We start from the raw sequence: 20085 nt of genomic DNA on the forward strand, positions 1-20085 counted from the left end.
GTGCATGGCACTGGTAGGGGCTGGGGGGTCTGTGGATGGCACATATATAACAGTGCCACCCACAGATCCCCCCAGCCCATAACAGTGCCATCCACAGATCCCCCCTGTAACAGTGCTATCCACAGATCCCCCCTGTAACAGTGTCAGCCACAGATCCCCCCCCCTGTAACAGTGCAAGCCACAGATCCCCCCATAACAGTGTCAGTCATCCACAGATCCCCCCATAACAGTGTCAGTCATCCACAGATCCCCCCCATACCAGTGTCAGTCATCCACAGATCCCCCATAACAGTGTCAGTCATCCACAGATCCCCCCATAACAGTGTCCGTCATCCACAGATCCCCCCTATAACAGTGTCCGTCATCCACAGATCCCCCCTATAACAGTGTCCGTCATCCACAGATCCCCCCTATAACAGTGTCCGTCATCCACAGATCCCCCCATAACAGTGTCCGTCATCCACAGATCCCCCCATAACAGTGTCCGTCATCCACAGATCCCCCCATAACAGTGTCCGTCATCCACAGATCCCCCCATAACAGTGTCCGTCATCCACAGATCCCCCATAACAGTGTCCGTCATCCACAGATCCCCATAACAGTGTCCGTCATCCACAGATCCCCCCCATAACAGTGTCCGCCATCCACAGATCCCCAGTAATAGTGCCATCCACAGTCCACCATTAGTTCCAAACCCACCAAACACACAGCACACCTTTTGGTTAAAAATATATTTTTTCTTATTTTTCTCCCCGAAAACCTATGTGCGTCTTATGGGCCGGTGCGTCTTATAGGGCAAAAAATACGGTATATTATGAGGTAACCATCTTTCACACCAGTAAGTGAATACATCTAAGGCACTTTTTAGTAGTTAATGATTGTATATAAATAGTTAGATTATAATCAAATATCCACATGACAGGCTCCCTTTAAGTTTTGCTACTTTTACATAATTAAAGCAGTTCAAAAAAGTCATGTTTTTGTTTCGCCACTTTCCGAGAGCTAATTTTCTTTTTGTGAGTGCTCGTTTTTTGCAGGATGAGTTGACATGACATTAAGGCCTCATGCACATGACCGTTGTGTGTTTTGCGGTCCGCAAAACACGGATCCGCCAAACATCGATGGCAATTTGCGGAATGGCACGCCCAGCCATTAATATTACTGCCTATTCTTGTCCGCAAAACACGGACAAGAATAGGACAGGTTATAATTTTTTTGCGGACCACGGAACGGAGCAATGGATGCGCACAGCACACAGAGTTCTGTCCCATTGAAGTGGATGTGGACCAAAACAATGGCGATGTGCATGAGGCCTTACATTGATACCATTTTGTGGTACATATTTTTTTAATATGATTTGTGGGAGCTGAGGTGACCAAAATGGGTGTTTTAGCACAGTTTTTATTTATTTTACGACATTAACCTCATGGGGTAATCATGTGATATTTTTACAGTGCCGGTCGTTACGGAGGTGGCGACACCAAATTTGTCTATTTTTTACAATAGTAAACGTAGGGGTGGGCGATATGGCCTAAAATCTATATTGCGATATAATTTTAAGCATGTGCAATATGCGATATATATCGCAATATATTGTTTTCTATATTTGGGGGGTTTATTAAACTTTTTTTTTTTTTTACTTTTTATTTAATAACTATTAGCCTCCTTAAGGGCTAGAAACCTTGTCATATTCACCCTAATAGAGCTCTATAAGGGTGAATAGGACTTTACACTCTCCCTGCTGCCCTGTGCTTTGTGCACACAAGAGCAGGGAGCTGACCATGGCAGCCAGCCTCTCATGTGCCCCCCAGCCTCTCATGTGCCCCCCAGGCTCTGATCAGCCCCCTAGCCCCTGATCCGCCCCCCAGCCTCTCATGTGCCCCCCAGGCTCTGATCAGCCCCCCAGCCTCTTATGTGCCTCCCAGCCTCTGATCAGCCCCCCAGCCTCTCCCTCTTATCAGCCCCCTCTGGTAACTCAAACCCACCCCCCCCTCTCTCCCCGGTATTAATCATTTGTGGCAGTGGCCACAGGGTCCCCCCCCCCATCATTGGTGGCAGTGGGCAGTTCCGATCGGAGTCCCAGCAGTGTAATGCTGGGGCTCCGATCGGTTACCATGGCAGCCAGGACGCTACTGAAGTCCTGGCTGCCATGGTATGTTAGTGAGTAGCATAATACTCACGTGCGCCGTGTTCGCCGAGCGCTCCTTCTTCTCATAGGTCTGTGCGGCGCATTGCTAATGCTATAAGCATTAGCAATGCACAGCACAGACGGAAGAAGGAGCGACCGGCGGCCACGGCGCACGTGAGTATAATGCTGCTCACTAACATACCATGGCAGCCAGGACTTCAGTAGAGTGACTCCTGGCTGCCATGGTAACCGATCTTCACTACCGCTCCGTGGTCATATCGCGGTCCGGCGATATAGGCGATATGCACAAAATCCATATCGTGGCACAAATTTATATTGCATATAGCCTATATCGCCCACCCCTAAGTAAACGTGTGGATGCGGGAAAGGAGGCTTCTTTGCACTAGAAACTTGCAATAAATAAAAAAATGTTTTACTTTTTATTTTAGTCCCACTAGAGGACTTCCACTTTTGAGGGTCTGATCGCTGGTTCAATGCAGTACAATACAGGCATCAGAAATGTCCGTTTTACGTTGACAGTTGTATATGAGACCCATCCTGGGGGCTAGGCTTCATGGACACTTATACAAACCAAACATTAGAAAGCTCAGCCCTTTATAACAAAAGGTGAGAAAAAGATCTCACACTAATCGACTACCATATATTGCTCAAGTGAGCACATGCCTATGGCAAATAAACAATATAAATACCTATGAGAAGACTGCCAGACCGTATGAAATCAATCATACACTTTATTTGCGAATTTCATATAGGTAAAATACATATATTAAAAACAAGTGCAGGGAAATGGCGGCATCAACCGGAAGAAGACACAATGGCAATAATTCATACTAATCCAACAAAGTGAGAACCTAAATAAAGTGCAAGAAAGTATAGCCAAAAAATATACAGGACAGAATCAATTACCCATAGTCTGCCTCCTCCGGGATGGCGACAACCCCGATGCGCGTTTCGGCGAACCTTTGAAGGTTCGGAAGAAGGGTGTCTAGTTTAATGCATACATTGGTCTAAGTCAGTGATAGGCAAACTGCGGCTCTCCAGATGTTGCAGAACTACAATTCCCAGCATGCAAAGACTGCCTACAGCTTTCAGCCTACAGCAGGGCATGGTGGGAGTTGTAGTTTTGCAACAGCTGGAGAGCCGCAGTTTGCCTATCACTGGTCTAGGACAGGCCGACTGCCCAAACTGCAACCCAAAACCCACTTATTTATCACAAAAAAACAACTCGGCAATATAACCTGAATACTGCAGTCTAATATAGTATATCTTCCATGTAGTTTATCACTTAGCTATAACAGCCTGCCTACATTCAGTGCACTGCCTGTGCTGTACATAGTGCACCCTGCGCTGATAAATGGCAGGAAAAGTCTAAGGCAAATTGGTACACCATAGACTTTTTCCAGGGTCCGGGTGCCCACAAAGAGGGCCCCAAGTTCTACTTCTGGCACCCATGCCATAGGTTTGCCACGACTGGTCTAGGTCATCTCATGTAGGTGCCCATATTTGTTAAAAGGTTCTACCTTAATAAATGATGCTCTTCAGGGGTACGGCCATATGGTCAGGCTTCTGCATGCAATTCTGGAAGCTAAAACCAGGAGAAGTCGTATCTGTCCTTTATACTTCTCTCCAGTTATAAACCACTCCTGATTTTGGCTTCCAAAACTGCATCAGAAAACCTGACCGTGTGACTGTACCCTTCTAAAGTCTAAAAAGGAACTTTGATGCCATGTAATGAACCAACCATTTAAAAGAAAGCAGTTACCCCATCATGACTGCATACTAAAGTACTGACAGCAAAACCCAGGTATAAGCAATGGTATCATGATTCATATCATGACCTCAGATATAAGACAAGGGTGGGCAGATAATGGCTATAAACATATTACAGGACTGTGGTATATATGTGCAGGACTGTGGTATATATGTGCAGGACTGTGGCATATACCGTATGTGCAGGACTGTGGTATATATGTGCAGGACTGTGGTATATATGTGCAGGACTGTGGTATATATGTGCAGGACTGTGGCATATACTGTATGTGCAGGACTGTGGTATATATGTGCAGGACTGTGGTGACTGTGGTATATAGTGAGACTGTGGATAATATGTGCAGGACTGTGGTAATATACCGTATGTGCAGGACTGTGGCATATACCGTGTATGTGCAGGACTGTGGTATATATGGCAGGACTGTGGTATATATGTGCAGACTGTGGCATATACTGTATGTGCAGGACTGTGGTATATATGTATATATGTGCAGGACTGTGGTGACTGTGGTATATATGTGAAGTACTGTGGTATATATGTGCAGGACTGTGGCATATACTGTATGTGCAGGACTGTGGTATATATGTGCAGGACTGTGGTATATATGTGCAGGACTGTGGCATATACTGTATGTGCAGGACTGTGGTATATATGTGCAGGACTGTGGTGACTGTGGTATATATGTGAAGGACTGTGGTATATATGTGCAGGACTGTGGTGACTGTGGTATATATGTGAAGGACTGTGGTATATATGTGCAGGACTGTGGTATATACCGTATGTGCAGCACTCTGGGATATTTGTGCAGCTGTCAGTGTATGAGGGGTAGAGGAGGGCAGCAGTTCAGAGGCTGAGGAACTTTCTATATATATAAAGATAGATAGATATTATAATAGATATAAATATTAGATAGATATTATGATTGATATATAGATAGATATTGTATTAGATAGATGTTATATTAGATAGATAATAGATATATATTATATTAGATAGATAGGGGATAGATAGATAGATAGATAGATAGATAGATAGATAGATAGATAGATAGATATTATATTAGATAGATAGGGGATGGATAGATAGATAGATAGGGGATGGATAGATAGATAGATAGATAGATAGATAGGGGATGGATAGATAGATAGATAGATAGATAGATAGATAGATAGGGGATGGATAGATAGATAGATAATGTCTGTTAACATCCGTAGCAGTGATAGGTGACAATACCAAGTACCTCCAGCACATGAGATAACAGAATGCCCGTCCTGTCAGCCATGCACACAGCCGGTAACCCGTTCATGTCTGCCGCGTCCATTACATGCAGTGACTTACGCGCGGTCCGTGTCCATGTCCGTGTCTCTCATGCCTCCGGTCACTTCTTCCCTCTCTCTGTGGTGCCGGATGCTCTCCAAATTTCCTGTCAATGTCCCACTTCCCAGACCCGTTAGCTGCTTTATAGCCACCCCCCCTGCCCTTTCTCTTTCCAGACACAAAGGGCTGAGCGAGCAGGACTGAGCAGACACAGCTGCTGCCCGGGAAGCTGCCACCTTCTCCGCCTCCTTGTGTGGCACAAGAACTTTCAGTCACTTTCCTGTGGCATCCATCAGGGCAGGACCCTGACTGACATACCCAATCCAGGAGGCGCTGCTAAAATGTCCCCCGAGCGGCCACAGCCGTCCCTGCTGCTGTGTATTCCAGGCTGGCACGATAGCCAGCAGGGGGTCGCGGTGCCCTGGCAGTGCCCAAAGATCCCTGTAGTGATGCCTTTTCCCCTTTGTTGTCCTCCCTCATCCAGCTGCCCCGTGCCATAGATTGCCTTGCTCGCCTCACTTTATTTCCAGTCACTTTCCAGGCTCCATGTCTCCCTCTGCCGGCAGCTAAAGGGTCGGCTTTTTACTGACCCCCGCTTTTATCCTTTCTCTGAAATGTAGATGGAAGAAGAGTGGGAGATGTTTGGGATTTCCAGCCAGGTCTCTGTGACACAGTATCTAGTCTTTTAGTAAAGAAAATCAGTTTTTATTATACCCAGTTGGATTTCTGATTATTTTTTTTTTTTTAGCATTCTGCAAGCAATCCATGTGATTGGGGTAGTTTATGCGGAACCCCATGCAGGAAGCCGATGGCCAGTGGCGTAACTACCGGGGAAGCAGGGGAAGCAGCTGCTTCGGGGCCCGGGCTGCCAAGGGGGCCCGGCGCCCCAAGCAGCGTGTGTGACAGTTTATTTCAAGTTAGATAAATATCGTGTTCAGGGCCCCTTCACAGCCGCTAGAGTGATCTTATTTTACTGTCTGCTAGAAGTCTCCTGGTTTGGGATTCGAACCCACAACCTCCAATCTATAAGTGAATCAGTGGCAAAGCATTTACCCTCACAGCCATAAAGGCTGCATTACAACTGACTGTAAAAAAAAAAAAAAAAAAAAATACATCTATACACATGACAGCTGCCCAAACACACCTAGCACTGCTATATCTGTATATGACAGCTGTCCCTGCACATTCAGCTCTGCTACATCTCTATATATGAACAGCTGCCATGTGTATAGATGTACACTTAGCCAGCTATAACAGTAGAAGTCTCATATTTTTTCACTCAGCCTCAAGGCAGCTCTTATGGTCTAGTGGATAGCTGCTCTGCCTCTGAAGCAGAAGGTCCTGGGTTCGAATCCCAGCAGACTCTTTTCTGAAATACAAGCACTGACTCCATATAAGGGCATACAGGGCGGGACAGAATTCTTTTCTGAAATACAAGCACTGACTCCATATAAGGGCATACAGGGCGGGACAGAATACAAGGCGGGACACAGGAAGAGGCTGCATCGCATCGCTGACATGGAGGTAAGTAGAAGTGTTTATTATTATTTTTTTAATACCCGACTGTTACTGCCATGGGGGAGCGGAAGGCACCTGATACTGGCACATGGGGGGAGGGGGGTTGGCACCTGATACTGGCACCTGGGGGGGGGGGGGTTGGCACCTGATACTGGCACATGGGAGTGGGGTTGGCACCTGATACTGGCATGGGGGGGGGAGGGAGAGAGGCACCTGATACTGGCATTGGGGGGGGGAGGGAGAGAGGCACTTGATACTGGCACTTTTTTTGTGGTGGTGGTGGGGGGGGGGAGATGGCACTATGATACTGGGACATAGGGGGGGGGGAGGCACCTGATACTGGCACCTGGAGGGGAGAGGGGGGGTTGGCACTTGATACTGGCACATGGGGGGGGGGCACCTGATACTGGCACATAGGGAGGGGGGAGGGAGAGAGGCACTTGATATTGGCACTTTTTAGTGGGGGGGGGGGGGGAGATGGCACTATGATACTGGGACATGGGGAGGAGAGAGGCACTTGATACTGGCACATGGGGGGTGGGAAGGAGAGAGGCACTTGATACTGGCACATGGGGGGAGATGGCACTATGATACTGGGACATGTGGGGGGGGAGAGGCACTTGATACTGGCACATGATAGGGGCACTTACTGGCACATTATTGGGGGGCATTATGGGGGACACTAGGCCGGCAGCCTATCAGAGGCCGGACACTGAGCGGCATCTACTGGGGCACTATATATGGGGCATTTTATACTGGTACATTTTGGGGGGGCACTAGCAGGAAGGGGGGAGAGGAGCACTATGGGGGAAGTTACTGGGGGCACTATATAGGGGTATTTTATACTGGCACATTTTTTGGGGCACTATGGGGACATTAGCTCAACTGGGGGCATTACAAGGGGGTATTTTTTGCACTGTCACATTATAAGGAGAATTATTACTACTGGGGGGGGGGGGCATTATGGTGGGTTTTATTACTGCCCCATGGTATGACCCCCTAGTAGCGGCACCAGCCTCTCCCTGCTCTGCTATCCCTCTGCCCCTTCTCCAAATCCTTATTATAAAATCTTTCTCATTAGGATAAAACACAACATCAGCTCCGCCGAGCCCCCGGCCAAAGTGTGGAAGTGGTGTCCGAGATCCCCAAGGACCAAGCCATGTAACTGTAAGTGTTCATGTGGAGTATGTTTATGTTATACACATATAGCCTACACTGTGCCACACAATATACAGTATACCGCTACACTGTGCCACACAATATACAGTATACCTCTATACTGTGCCTCACAATGTACAGTATACCGCTACACTGTGCCCCACAATATACAGTATACCGCTACACTGTGCCACACAATATACAGTATACCTCTACACTGTGCCTCACAATATACCGCTACACTGTGCCACACAATATACAGTATACCGCTACACTGTGCCTCACAATATACCTCAACACTGTGCCACACAATATACAGTATACCGCTACACTGTGCCTCACAATATACCTCTACACTGTGCCACACAATATACAGTATACCGCTACACTGTGCCACACAATATACAGTATACCTCTATACTGTGCCACACAATATACAGTATACCGCTACACTGTGCCACACAATATACAGTATACCTCTATACTGTGCCACACAATATACAGTATACCGCTACACTGTGCCACACAATATACAGTATACCGCTACACTGTGCCACACAATATATAGTATACCTCTACACTGTGCCACACAATATACAGTATACCGCTACACTGTGCCAAAGGAGTGGGGTTTACACAGGAGGAGGGAGGTGCGAAGCGCGCTGAGGGGGGCCCTTACAAATATTTGCTGTGGGGCCCAGTCACTTCTAGTTACGCCCCTGCCGATGGCTACTTCTAGGTCCCTCCAGATAGAAGCCATGGACTGTTTGAAAGCTCCAGATGTGCCCCAGGAGTGTTGACCCTGGTGTGCCTGGGCTCGCTGGCGGTGGTATCCCACTGAGTGATGGCACCTTTTCATGCACTTCACGTTCTCAGATTTTTTGCGCACTCATCTCTTTTTGCCCGGGTCTTGTGGCTAGGCGAGATATGGAATTTTTAGAATTCCAGCTGTAGATCCAGGATGTAAAGGCGCATATCACTCTAATTTATTTTTTGTCAGTGTGTTCGCCGTCCACTTTGTCACAAGGAATTTTCAGGTTGTGGCACCCTGATAATAATAATAATAATAATATTTATTTATATAGCGCCACCATATTCTGCAGTGCTTTACAAATTCATAGGGTTTATGGACAAAACAAAAGTAACTGGCTAATATACATCTGAAACACTAGGAGACAGGGCCCTGCTCGCAAGAGCTGACAATCTATGAGGAATTGGGGTAACACATAAGGTAGTTGACTGTGATAAGTAGGATTCAAGCCATTATTGTACTGAAAGCAGTGGTGTAGGCCGATCTGCTTCGGGTTTGGGACTACTAGAGGATCGAGTTCAGGCCAGAGGAGTTGGTGGGGGTAGGGGTTTACTTGAGAAACAGTCATTTTAGGTAGCTTGATAAGCCTGCCTGAAAAGATGCGTTTTTAAGGCACGTTTGAAGGTGGAGGAGTTGTGAATTATACTGATATTCCATCGCAGAGCATTCCAGAGAGTAGGTGCAGCTCGAGAAAAGCCTTGAAGACGGGAGTTAGAGGTACGAATTATGGAGGATGTTAATCTTGGGTCACTCACTAACAGAACGCAGAGCACGAGTAGGGTGCAGGGGCGGACTGACCATTCGGGCATGGACCGATACTAATCAGCGCTTCCAAAATGGTAAATTAGTACCGGAGGACCAGGAAGCGGTGAAGGATCGGTACTCACCGCTTCCTGGTCCTAGGCTGCGCACAGCGTGAGTCGCTCTGTGACGTCACGCTGTGCGCGCCAGCCGTCAGCAGGATGAAGAATATCGTGGTGCCGGTGAGGAGTGGCGGAGTCCAGGAGCAGGAGAGGTAAGTGTTTTAATAATTTTTGCAGGGGGCATAATGGCCAGGCTGCTGGGGGCTGAGATATAATGGGGGGCCTGAGAGGCATAATGGGGGCTGGCTGAGAGGCATAATGGGGGCTGGCTGAGAGGCATAATGGGGGATGGCTGAGAGGCATAATTGGGTCTGGGAGCGGCATAATGGGAGCTGATGAAAGGCATAGGGGCTGATAACGGGGGCTAATGAGAGGCATGGGGGTGATGAGAGGCAAGGGGCTCTCATCTGGGGTCTGAGCTGAGGTCTGATTGAGGGTCTGATTTGGGGTCTTATTAACATTGGGGGTCTGATTGGGACTGTCAGCTGAGGTCTGATTAACATTGGGGGTCTGATTGGTGGTCTGACCTGAGGTGTAATGAATTTTTTTTTTCCTATTGTCCCCCTCCAAAACCTAGGTGCGTCTTATAGGTCTCCTTCCTGAACTGCAGAGCGGTGCCCACTTCCAGCCCTGAGCCCAGCTGCCCAGAGCACTGATCCTGAGCCTGCTGGAGTCTTCAGAACTGGAAGTATTTACAGTAATTTACTGTACACTATATATATATATATATATATATATATATATATGGTGCTGCCCATAATTATTCATACCCCTGGCAAATTTTGACTTAAAGTTACTTTTATTCAACCAGCAAGTAATTTTTTGACGGGAAATGACATAGGTGTCTCCCAAAAGATAATAAGACGATGGACAAGAGGCATTATTGTGGGAACAAAACATTTGTCAGCTTTTATTTACATTTGAGCAAAAAGTGTCCAGCCCCAAATTATTCATACCCTTCTCAATAATCAATAGAAAAGCCTTTATTGGCTATTACAGCAATCAAACGCTTCCTATAATTGCAGACCAGCTTTTTGCATGTCTCCACAGGTATTTTTGCCCATTCCTCTTTAGCAATGAGCTCCAAATCTTCCAGGTTGGAGGGTCTTCTTGCCATCACCCTTATCTTTAGCTCCCTCCACAGATTCTCAATTGGATTCAAGTCTGGACTCTGGCTGGGCCACTCCAAAATGTTAATGTCGTTGTCTGCTAACCATTTCTTCACCACTTTTGCTGTGTGTTTTGGGTCATTGTCATGCTAAAATGTCCACTGGTGCCCAAGGCCAAGTTTCTCTGCAAACTGCCTGATGTTGTCGTTGACAATCCTCATGTATTGCTCTTTTTTCATGGTGCCGTTTACTGTGATTAGGTTCCCTGGTCCATTGGCTGAAAAACACCCCCAAAGCATTAGGTTCCCACCACCATGTTTGACAGTGGGGATGGTGTTCTTTGGGTTGAAGGCTTCTCCTTTTTATGCCAAATGAAGGAAACATCATTGTGACCAAACAATTCAATTTTTGTTTCATGTGACCATGACATAGAAGACCAGAAGTCTTCTTCTTTGTCCAGATGAGCTTTTGCAAAGGCCAAGCGAGCTTTTGTGTGCCTTATCTGGAGAAGTGGCGTCCTCCTTGGTCTGCCAGGGATATGAATAATTATGGGCAGCACTGTATATATATATATATATATATATATAGAATTTTCAAAGAAGAGGCAGCACTCCAGAATTTCGGTAAAAACGACCCACTTTAATTTCCCCTGTGCAACGTTTCAACTGCTCCTTGCAGTCTTTTTCAAGCATAGCAATCAGTGTCACAGCATATATTTATATACCCACAATCCTTAGTGAGTTCAATTAACAGAGTGATTTAACAATAACATGATCAATTTCATATAAAAAGACAAATAACATATAAATTCCTTTCAAATTCATCTGTGGAAACCTGACTTAATTTCATATACCGAAGCAGCAATTTTGTACATAGTCGAATATCATAAGTCATATATAAATATATATATAGACATTAACATATTAATAAAGTGCCTCGTGCTTTCAATCAATGTGGTCACCTGTATGTGCTAATTATGCGGTCAACAGGCCGCGTGATTTAAAACTTACAGCAAGAGGTAAGATGATGGCGGCAGCCGTCTCAGCGTTCCCCTTTCTCCACTGCGCATGCTCCATATCATGGCAACCAAGCACAAACTCCCAGGCCGCGCTCCATAGTGACGTCAGCCATGACGTTCGCACCGGCCGCCAAGACCCGCCCCTGAGTCGTGACGATGCGAGAGGACGCCTCCGTGTCCGGCCCCCGGGTCACATGACTAGTCATGGTAGCCGTAGCCTAGCAACAGGGAAGCGCCCACCCACACTTATCACAATCTCCAGGGCCGGAGAGAAACAGGCAGTGAGACATATAGGGGGAACGGAGGCCACATATAGGGAGCAAGCGGGTTGTGCATCAGTCTGAATTCAAATCTTCCTAGGTGATTGTTATGAATATAAGGATATCAAGCCGTAAATATCAGAGGATATAGTCCTAGTATAGGGTGTATTTATCAAGGAGAATAAGGGGTGTGGCCTACATGGACGTCTCACAAAGTGATATTCCATGCAGACCCGCAGATCCCTGGTGCCAAGTGTTTCCACACCCTTCACCCCTATGGTCTGCATCCACCCCCTCATCCCCACAACATATGATTTCCTCCATTCACGACTCATCCATTTTGTTAAGTGTAAAGTCATAGTTCCAACCCTATTCTCCTATGGGACCTCTTTAAGCGTTCGCCATCATCCTCCTCCGCCGCACAATGTACTTGAAATATAATAGAATCCCTTTCAGAGTTGAATCCTTCTGAAAAAAAGGGAAAATAGAAAAGTAATTAGTAAAATGCCAGACACTAAAGGTGATCACATAACCAAAAGAGTCAGGGGAAAGAAAACCCCAGGGGTTCATATACATTGAAAAAATAAGAGAGACACACTCTCCAACATTCTACATTATATTCCATTTAAAGTCCACATTTTGACCCTGTGGTTTGAGTGACTGTAGGCGATGAATCCATTGCAATTCCCGTTGTTTAAGGGTCAATGTGCGGTCACCCCCTCGTCTGCCTCTTTGGACCTGATCTATGATCATACATTTCAGATCTTTTTCCGTATGGCCACGTTCTACAAAATGTTTCGGAACCGGTAAATCCAATCTTTTACGTCTTATTGAGAAACGGTGATTGTTCAGACGCGTTTTCATGTCACATGTGGTCTCCCCCACATAGAGGAGGCCACATGGGCATTTAAGCACATATATGACAAATTATCACATGTCAGATAATGGCGGATATCATACTGGACCCCAGTATCTGGATGTGTAAACACATTGCCCTTCATCATGTATGTACAATTCACGCACGTCAGGCACGGGAAACATCCCGTTCTCCTTGTGCCGAGAAATGTTTGTGTCTTCTTTTTGGTAGGGACATCGGCCTTCACCAGCCTATCACGTAGGTTAGTTGGCCGTCTATATGAAAAGAGCGGAGGTCTAGCTAGTAATTCGATCTTAGGAAAATTGCTCTGCAGAATAGGCCAATGTTTTCTCAGTATATTCGCTATATCACTACTCTGTTCCGAATATGTTGATACAAATGGAATCTGTTTAGCTCTCATTTTTGATTTCTTTCCCTCTTCACCCTGCGGGAGCTGTATCCTCCTTAGATGTTTTTCAAGATTTTTTTGTGGGTACCCTCGTTGTCTAAATTTGTTGATCATCTGTCCATATCTCACAGGCAATTTTTCTGGATCCTGCACGATTCTCCTCACACGCAGTAATTGACTGCAGCGGTAGGGACTCAATGCAGGGTCTAGGGTGGCAACTTTCATACCGCAGCAGTGTGTTACAGTCAGTGGGCTTGGTGAAGATGTCAGTAGACAACATATTGCCAACTATTGTCACCATTGTGTCGAGAAACTGGACCCGTTCATTAGAGTATGTTAATGTGAATGCAATATCACTGTCCATCTCATTGAGATAACAGTGAAATTGCTCTAGAGACTCTGTGTCACCTTGCCAAACGAGGAAGACGTCGTCTATGTATCGCCACCACCCCAATACTTTGTTGAAGTGGTGGGACACATAGACAAGGTCCTCCTCGAGTGACGCCATAAACACATTTGCATACGTTGGGGCCACGTTGGACCCCATCGCAGTCCCCCGTAATTGCAGAAAAAACTGCTCCCCAAACATAAAATAATTATGCCTGAGTACCAGGTTCAATAGTTGAAGAATAAACTCACGGCAATCTTCAGAGTAATCACTACTTTCCAGACATCTCCTGACCGCATTGACTCCACGTTCATGGTCTATAGAGGTGTAAAGACTGGTGACATCGAATGATGCCACCAGACATCCATCAGGTAATACCACGGTTGAGATCTTTTCCAAGAAATCCTCTGTGTCTCTGATATATGATTTTGTATTGATGGCATAAGTGCGGAGTATGCGGTCCAGGAAGATGGAAATGTGTGAACAGATGGAATATATATATATATAACTTGTTTTATGTGAGTAAGGGTGCTGGGTGGTTGGAGAAGGGGGAGGGAGGGGTACAGTACCATCTGCACAGTGTAAAAAAAAAAAAAGTAATCTGCAAAATACTATATACAGTGGATATAAAAAGTCTACACACCCCTGTTAAAATGACAGGTTTCTGTGCTGTAAAAAAAGAGACAAAGATAAATCATTTCAGAATTTTTTCCACCTTTAATGTGACCTATAAACTGTACAACTCAATTGAAAAACAAACTGAAATCTTTTAGGTAGAGGGGAGAAAAAATAAAATAATATGGTTGCATAAGTGTGCACACTCTTACACTAATACTTTGTTGAAGAACCTTTTGATTTTATTACAGCACTCAGTCTTTTTGGGTATGAGTATCAGCATGGCATATTTTGACTTGGCAAGATTTGCCCTACTCTTCTTTGCAAAAACACTCCTAATCTGTCAGATTGCGAGGGCATCTCCTGTGCACAGCCCTCTTCAGATCACCCCACAGATTTTCAATCGGATTCAGGTCTGGGCTTTGGCTGGGCCATTCCAAAACTTTAATCTTCTTCTGGTGAAGCCATTCCTTTGTTGATTTGGATGTATGCTTTGGGTTGTTGTCATGCTGAAAGATGAAGTTCCTCTTCATGTTCAGCTTTCTAGCAGAAGCCTGAAGGTTTTGTGCCAATATTGACTGGTATTTGGAACTGTTCATAATTCCCTCTTGCTTAACTAAGGCCCCAGTTCCAGCTGAAGAAAAACAGCCCCTTGGCATGATGCTGCCACCACCATGCTTCACTGTGGGTATGGTGTTCTTTTGGTGATGTGCAGTGTTGTTTTTGCACCAAATATATCTTTTATAATTATGGCCAAAAAGTTCAACCTTGGTTTCATCAGACCATAACACCTTTTCCCACATGCTTTTGGGAGACTTCCAATGTGTTTCTGCAAAATGAAGCCTGGCCTGGATGTTTTTCTTCGTAAGAAAAGGCTTTCGTCTTGCCACTCTACCCCATAGCTCAGACATATGAAGAATACGGGAGATTGTTGTCACATGTACCACACAGCCAGTACTTGCCAGATATTCCTGCAGCTCCTTTAATGTTGCTGTAGGCCTCTTGGTAGCCTCCCAGACCTGTTTTCTTCTCGTCTTTTCATCAATTTTGGAGGGACGTCCAGTTCTTGGTAATGTCACTGCCATATTTTCTCCACTTGATGATGACTGTCTTCACTGTGTTCCTCGGTATATCTAATGCCTTGGAAATTCTTTTGTACCCTTCTCCTGACTGATACCTTTATACAATGACATCTCTGATGCTTTGGAAGCGTTCTGTGGACCATGGCTTTTGCTGTGCGATGCGACTAAGAACATTTCAGGAAAGACCAACTAGAGCAGCTGAACTTTATTTGGGGTTAATCAGAGGCACTTTAAATGATGGCAGGTGTATGCTGACTCCTATTTTACATGATTTTGAATGTGATTGCTTAATTCTGAACACAGCTACATCCCCAGTTATAAGGGGGGTGTGCACACTATATATGCAACCACATTATTTTAGGTTTTTTTTTGTTTTCTTCCCTCCACCTAAAAGATTTCAGTTTGTTTTTCAATTGAGTTGTACAGTTTATAGGTCACATTAAAGGTGGAAAAAGTTCTGAAATGATTTATCTTTGTCTCATTTTTTTACAGCACAGAAACCTGACATTTTAACAGGGGTGTGTAGACTTTTTATATCCACTGTATTTTTTCAGAAGTTGTGCTTTATAATTTTTTAGAATAATGTTACAGCCATTTTATTTGATACTTTTGTGCTGAAATATTTATTTCTCTATATTAAGGGACACTATAGTCACCGGAACCACAACAGCTAAACGTAGTAGTTCTGGTATCTATAGCATGTCTCTGCAAGCTTTTTAATGTAAACACTGCCTTTTCAGAAAAAAAGGCAGTATTTACATTACTGCCAAGGAATACCTCTGGTGGCCACTCATCAGATGGCCACTAGAGGTGCTTCCTAGTCCAGTGTTGCACATTTACGCTAAACACTCCTCATAGAAATGCATTGATTCAAAGCATCTCTATGAAGCCACGCATGCGCAATAGCCTCCCAATGCTTCCCTATGGGAAAGCAGTGGGTTGGCTATGATATACTCACACACTGCACATTCCTTTGCATTTTATTGCTAAGGTGATCTGTGATGTACTTGCACATCACACATTACTGTGAGTTGTATTGCTGTGGAGCTATGCAATACACTTGTGTTGTGGTGGAGGGCATGATTTTTTTAAAATTAGTAATTCTGTACCAAGTTTAGGTGATATGGGCAGAGCGATATGTGGGTGTGGCTTTAAGGGTGGGCCGGGACACGGAGCCCCATAATCTCCTATTGCCCGGAGGCCCCGTGAGTTGTCAGTCCGACCCCTGGTAGGGTGGTAGACGGAAATGAGGGAGGATATGTATGGAGGTGCAGCACCGTGGAGAGCTTTGTGGATGAGAGGTTTGAACTGTATTCTGTAGTGGATAGGCAACCAGTGAAGTGACTGGCACAGACTAGTAGCATCAGTGTAGCGGTTGGATGGGTAGATGAGCCTGGCTGCAGCATTTAGACGGGAGAGTTTAGTGAGAGGGAGACCGATTAGTAATGCGTTGCAGTAGTCAAGACGAGAATGAATCAAGGCAACAACAAGAGGTTTTGCTGTTTCCACCTTAAGAAAAGGGTGGATTTTGGCTTATGGATTATCTCCTGTAGGTCTCGGAGGAGCATGGGTTGCCATCAGGTTCTTTACCCCTCTGTAAGGTAGATTTGACTCTTTTCCAGGCCTGGGCTGCAGTGATTATGATGTTGGTTCTCAGCAACCACTTACTTTTAGCTCATGAGTGACACACCGCTGACATCAGCATTTCTGTCACTACTTTATACTGCCCTCAGTGCGGTCGGCATAAAGTTGATGACAGGTTCCCTTTAAGAGTAAGGATTGTTTCATAGGGTGAGGATCGGGCCAATTATTGTGGACAAATGATTCCTTATAATTGTCCTATGTAAAGTTGCTGCTGATCACACAATGAACAATAATAAAATGCCTGTTCCTTGGGTGATTGCATCTTTCATGCAGCACCTAAAACATTTTAGGTGGGCAGCACTTCTGCTGCATTAACATGGATGTGCTATTGACAGTGGATATGTGCGGGGGCAAGCAATCACAGTAGTTATTATCTCCATATACGGGGGATACTTGCTTCATGTGAATGGAGCTGAAGGAGAAGTGGTCAATGATTAGGAATGAACGTCTCACTCCCAATCATTGTTCTGAGTAAAAGGGCGTTTTTGCACTGGCCAAGGATTGGGCTAATTATCAGGAAGAAATGTTAGTACGAACGCCAGTTCCCAATAATTGGCTTGTGTTAATTTAGAATGGAATTAGGTTTTTTGCTTAATTTTGTAACTTATATAGGCCTTGTATTGTCTTGCAGATGTACAACATAGAAAAGCTTGTTAATAGTGTAACCCCTGCAAAGAAAGCAGTGAGTCTAGTGAATGCCGCTGCTGTCAATTACAAGCAGGGACTCACAGCAGAAGACATTACTGCTCATCCTTCTGAGGTGGTGGACTACAAATCCCATGAGCACTTGCTACTCCCTGCAGCCAAATGCAGGGGGACCAAGGGGAAAGGCTAAGGAAGGAAGGGGAACAGCAGCCATCTTAGAAACATCAGCATGGCCAACAAATAGAGAGACTGAGAGTCACACAGAAGTTTGCCCTGTTTCCGTGCAGACATTACAGCACAGTCCTGACAGCTCCTGAATGAAAAGGGAAAGCTCAGCTGCTGCATTAACCCTACAGCCCAGTCCTGAGTCCTGACAGCTCCTGTGTTTCCAGTGTGAGAAGAGAAAACGCAGCTGCTGCATTAACCCTACAGCCCAGTCCTGAGTCCTGACAGCTCCTGTGTTTCTAGTGTGAGAAGAGAAAGCTCAGCTGCTGCATTAACCCTACAGCCCAGTCCTGAGTCCTGACAGCTCCTGTGTTTCCAGTGTGAGACGAGAAAACACAGCTGCTGCATTAACCCTACAGCCCAGTCCTGAGTCCTAACAGCTCCTGTGTTTCCAGTGTAAGAAGAGAAAACGCAGCTGCTGCATTAACCCTACAGCCCAGTCCTGAGTCCTGACAGCTCCTGTGTTTCTAGTGTGAGAAGAGAAAGCTCAGCTGCTGCATTAACCCTACAGCCCAGTCCTGAGTCCTGACAGCTCCTGTGTTTCCAGTGTGAGACGAGAAAACACAGCTGCTGCATTAACCCTACAGCCCAGTCCTGAGTCCTGACAGCTCCTGTGTTTCCAGTGTAAGAAGAGAAAACGCAGCTGCTGCATTAACCCTACAGCCCAGTCCTGAGTCCTGACAGCTCCTGTGTTTCCAGTGTAAGAAGAGAAAACGCAGCTGCTGCATTAACCCTACAGCCCAGTCCTGAGTCCTGACAGCTCCTGTGTTTCCAGTGTGAGAAGAGAAAGCTCAGCTGCTGCATTAACCCTACAGCACAGTCCTGAGTCCTGACAGCTCCTGTGTTTCCAGTGTGAGAAGAGAAAACGCAGCTGCTGCATTAACCCTACAGCCCAGTCCTGAGTCCTGACAGCTCCTGTGTTTCCAGTGTTAGAAGAGAAAGCTCAGCTGCTGCATTAACCCTACAGCCCAGTCCTGAGTCCTGACAGCTCCTGTGTTTCCAGTGTGAGACGAGAAAACACAGCTGCTGCATTAACCCTACAGCCCAGTCCTGAGTCCTGACAGCTCCTGTGTTTCCAGTGTAAGAAGAGAAAACGCAGCTGCTGCATTAACCCTACAGCCCAGTCCTGAGTCCTGACAGCTCCTGTGTTTCCAGTGTGAGAAGAGAAAGCTCAGCTGCTGCATTAACCCTACAGCACAGTCCTGAGTCCTGACAGCTCCTGTGTTTCCAGTGTGAGAAGAGAAAACGCAGCTGCTGCATTAACCCTACAGCCCAGTCCTGAGTCCTGACAGCTCCTGTGTTTCCAGTGTTAGAAGAGAAAGCTCAGCTGCTGCATTAACCCTACAGCACAGTCCTGAGTCCTAACAGCTCCTGTGTTTCCAGTGTGAGAAGAGAAAACGCAGCTGCTGCATTACACCTACAGCCCAGTCCTGAGTCCTGACAGCTCCTGTGTTTCCAGTGTGAGAAGAGAAAACGCAGCTGCTGCATTACACCTACAGCCCAGTCCTGAGTCCTGACAGCTCCTGTGTTTCCAGTGTGAGAAGAGAAAGCTCAGCTGCTGCATTAACCCTACAGCCCAGTCCTGAGTCCTGACAGCTCCTGTGTTTCCAGTGTGAGAAGAGAAAACGCAGCTGCTGCATTAACCCTACAGCCCAGTCCTGAGTCCTAACAGCTCCTGTGTTTCCAGTGTGAGAAGAGAAAGCTCAGCTGCTGCATTAACCCTACAGCCCAGTCCTGAGTCCTGACAGCTCCTGTGTTTCCAGTGTAAGAAGAGAAAACGCAGCTGCTGCATTAACCCTACAGCCCAGTCCTGAGTCCTGACAGCTCCTGTGTTTCCAGTGTAAGAAGAGAAAACGCAGCTGCTGCATTAACCCTACAGCCCAGTCCTGAGTCCTGACAGCTCCTGTGTTTCCAGTGTGAGAAGAGAAAGCTCAGCTGCTGCATTACACCTACAGCCCAGTCCTGAGTCCTGACAGCTCCTGTGTTTCCAGTGTGAGAAGAGAAAACGCAGCTGCTGCATTACACCTACAGCCCAGTCCTGAGTCCTGACAGCTCCTGTGTTTCCAGTGTTAGAAGAGAAAACGCAGCTGCTGCATTAACCCTACAGCCCAGTCCTGAGTCCTAACAGCTCCTGTGTTTCCAGTGTGAGAAGAGAAAACGCAGCTGCTGCATTAACCCTACAGCCCAGTCCTGAGTCCTAACAGCTCCTGTGTTTCCAGTGTGAGAAGAGAAAGCTCAGCTGCTGCA

At 46.0% G+C, this 20085-nt stretch overlaps 1 protein-coding gene across 5 annotated transcripts in view; it reads right to left on the reverse strand.

Annotated features, from left to right (window-relative positions):
• The window catches only part of HOMER3 (homer scaffold protein 3), a 154488-nt gene extending 148762 nt beyond the window's left edge, over positions 1-5726 (reverse strand). Inside the window, exon 1 of one of the 5 annotated variants that reach the window (XM_044270508.1) lies at positions 5259-5726. In XM_044270508.1, the coding sequence (XP_044126443.1) occupies positions 5259-5290 (32 nt within the window). In that variant the 5' untranslated portion in view covers positions 5291-5726. Of the gene's footprint in view, positions 1-3669; positions 3745-5160 lie in introns of those variants that run through there. The other 4 variants (XM_044270475.1, XM_044270483.1, XM_044270515.1 and 1 more) reach the window with 4 other exon arrangements.
• Between the last annotated feature and the right edge of the window lie 14359 nt (positions 5727-20085).

This window comes from Bufo gargarizans, chromosome 1, assembly GCF_014858855.1.
Source record: "Bufo gargarizans isolate SCDJY-AF-19 chromosome 1, ASM1485885v1, whole genome shotgun sequence".
NCBI classification, from domain to species: domain Eukaryota; kingdom Metazoa; phylum Chordata; class Amphibia; order Anura; family Bufonidae; genus Bufo; species Bufo gargarizans.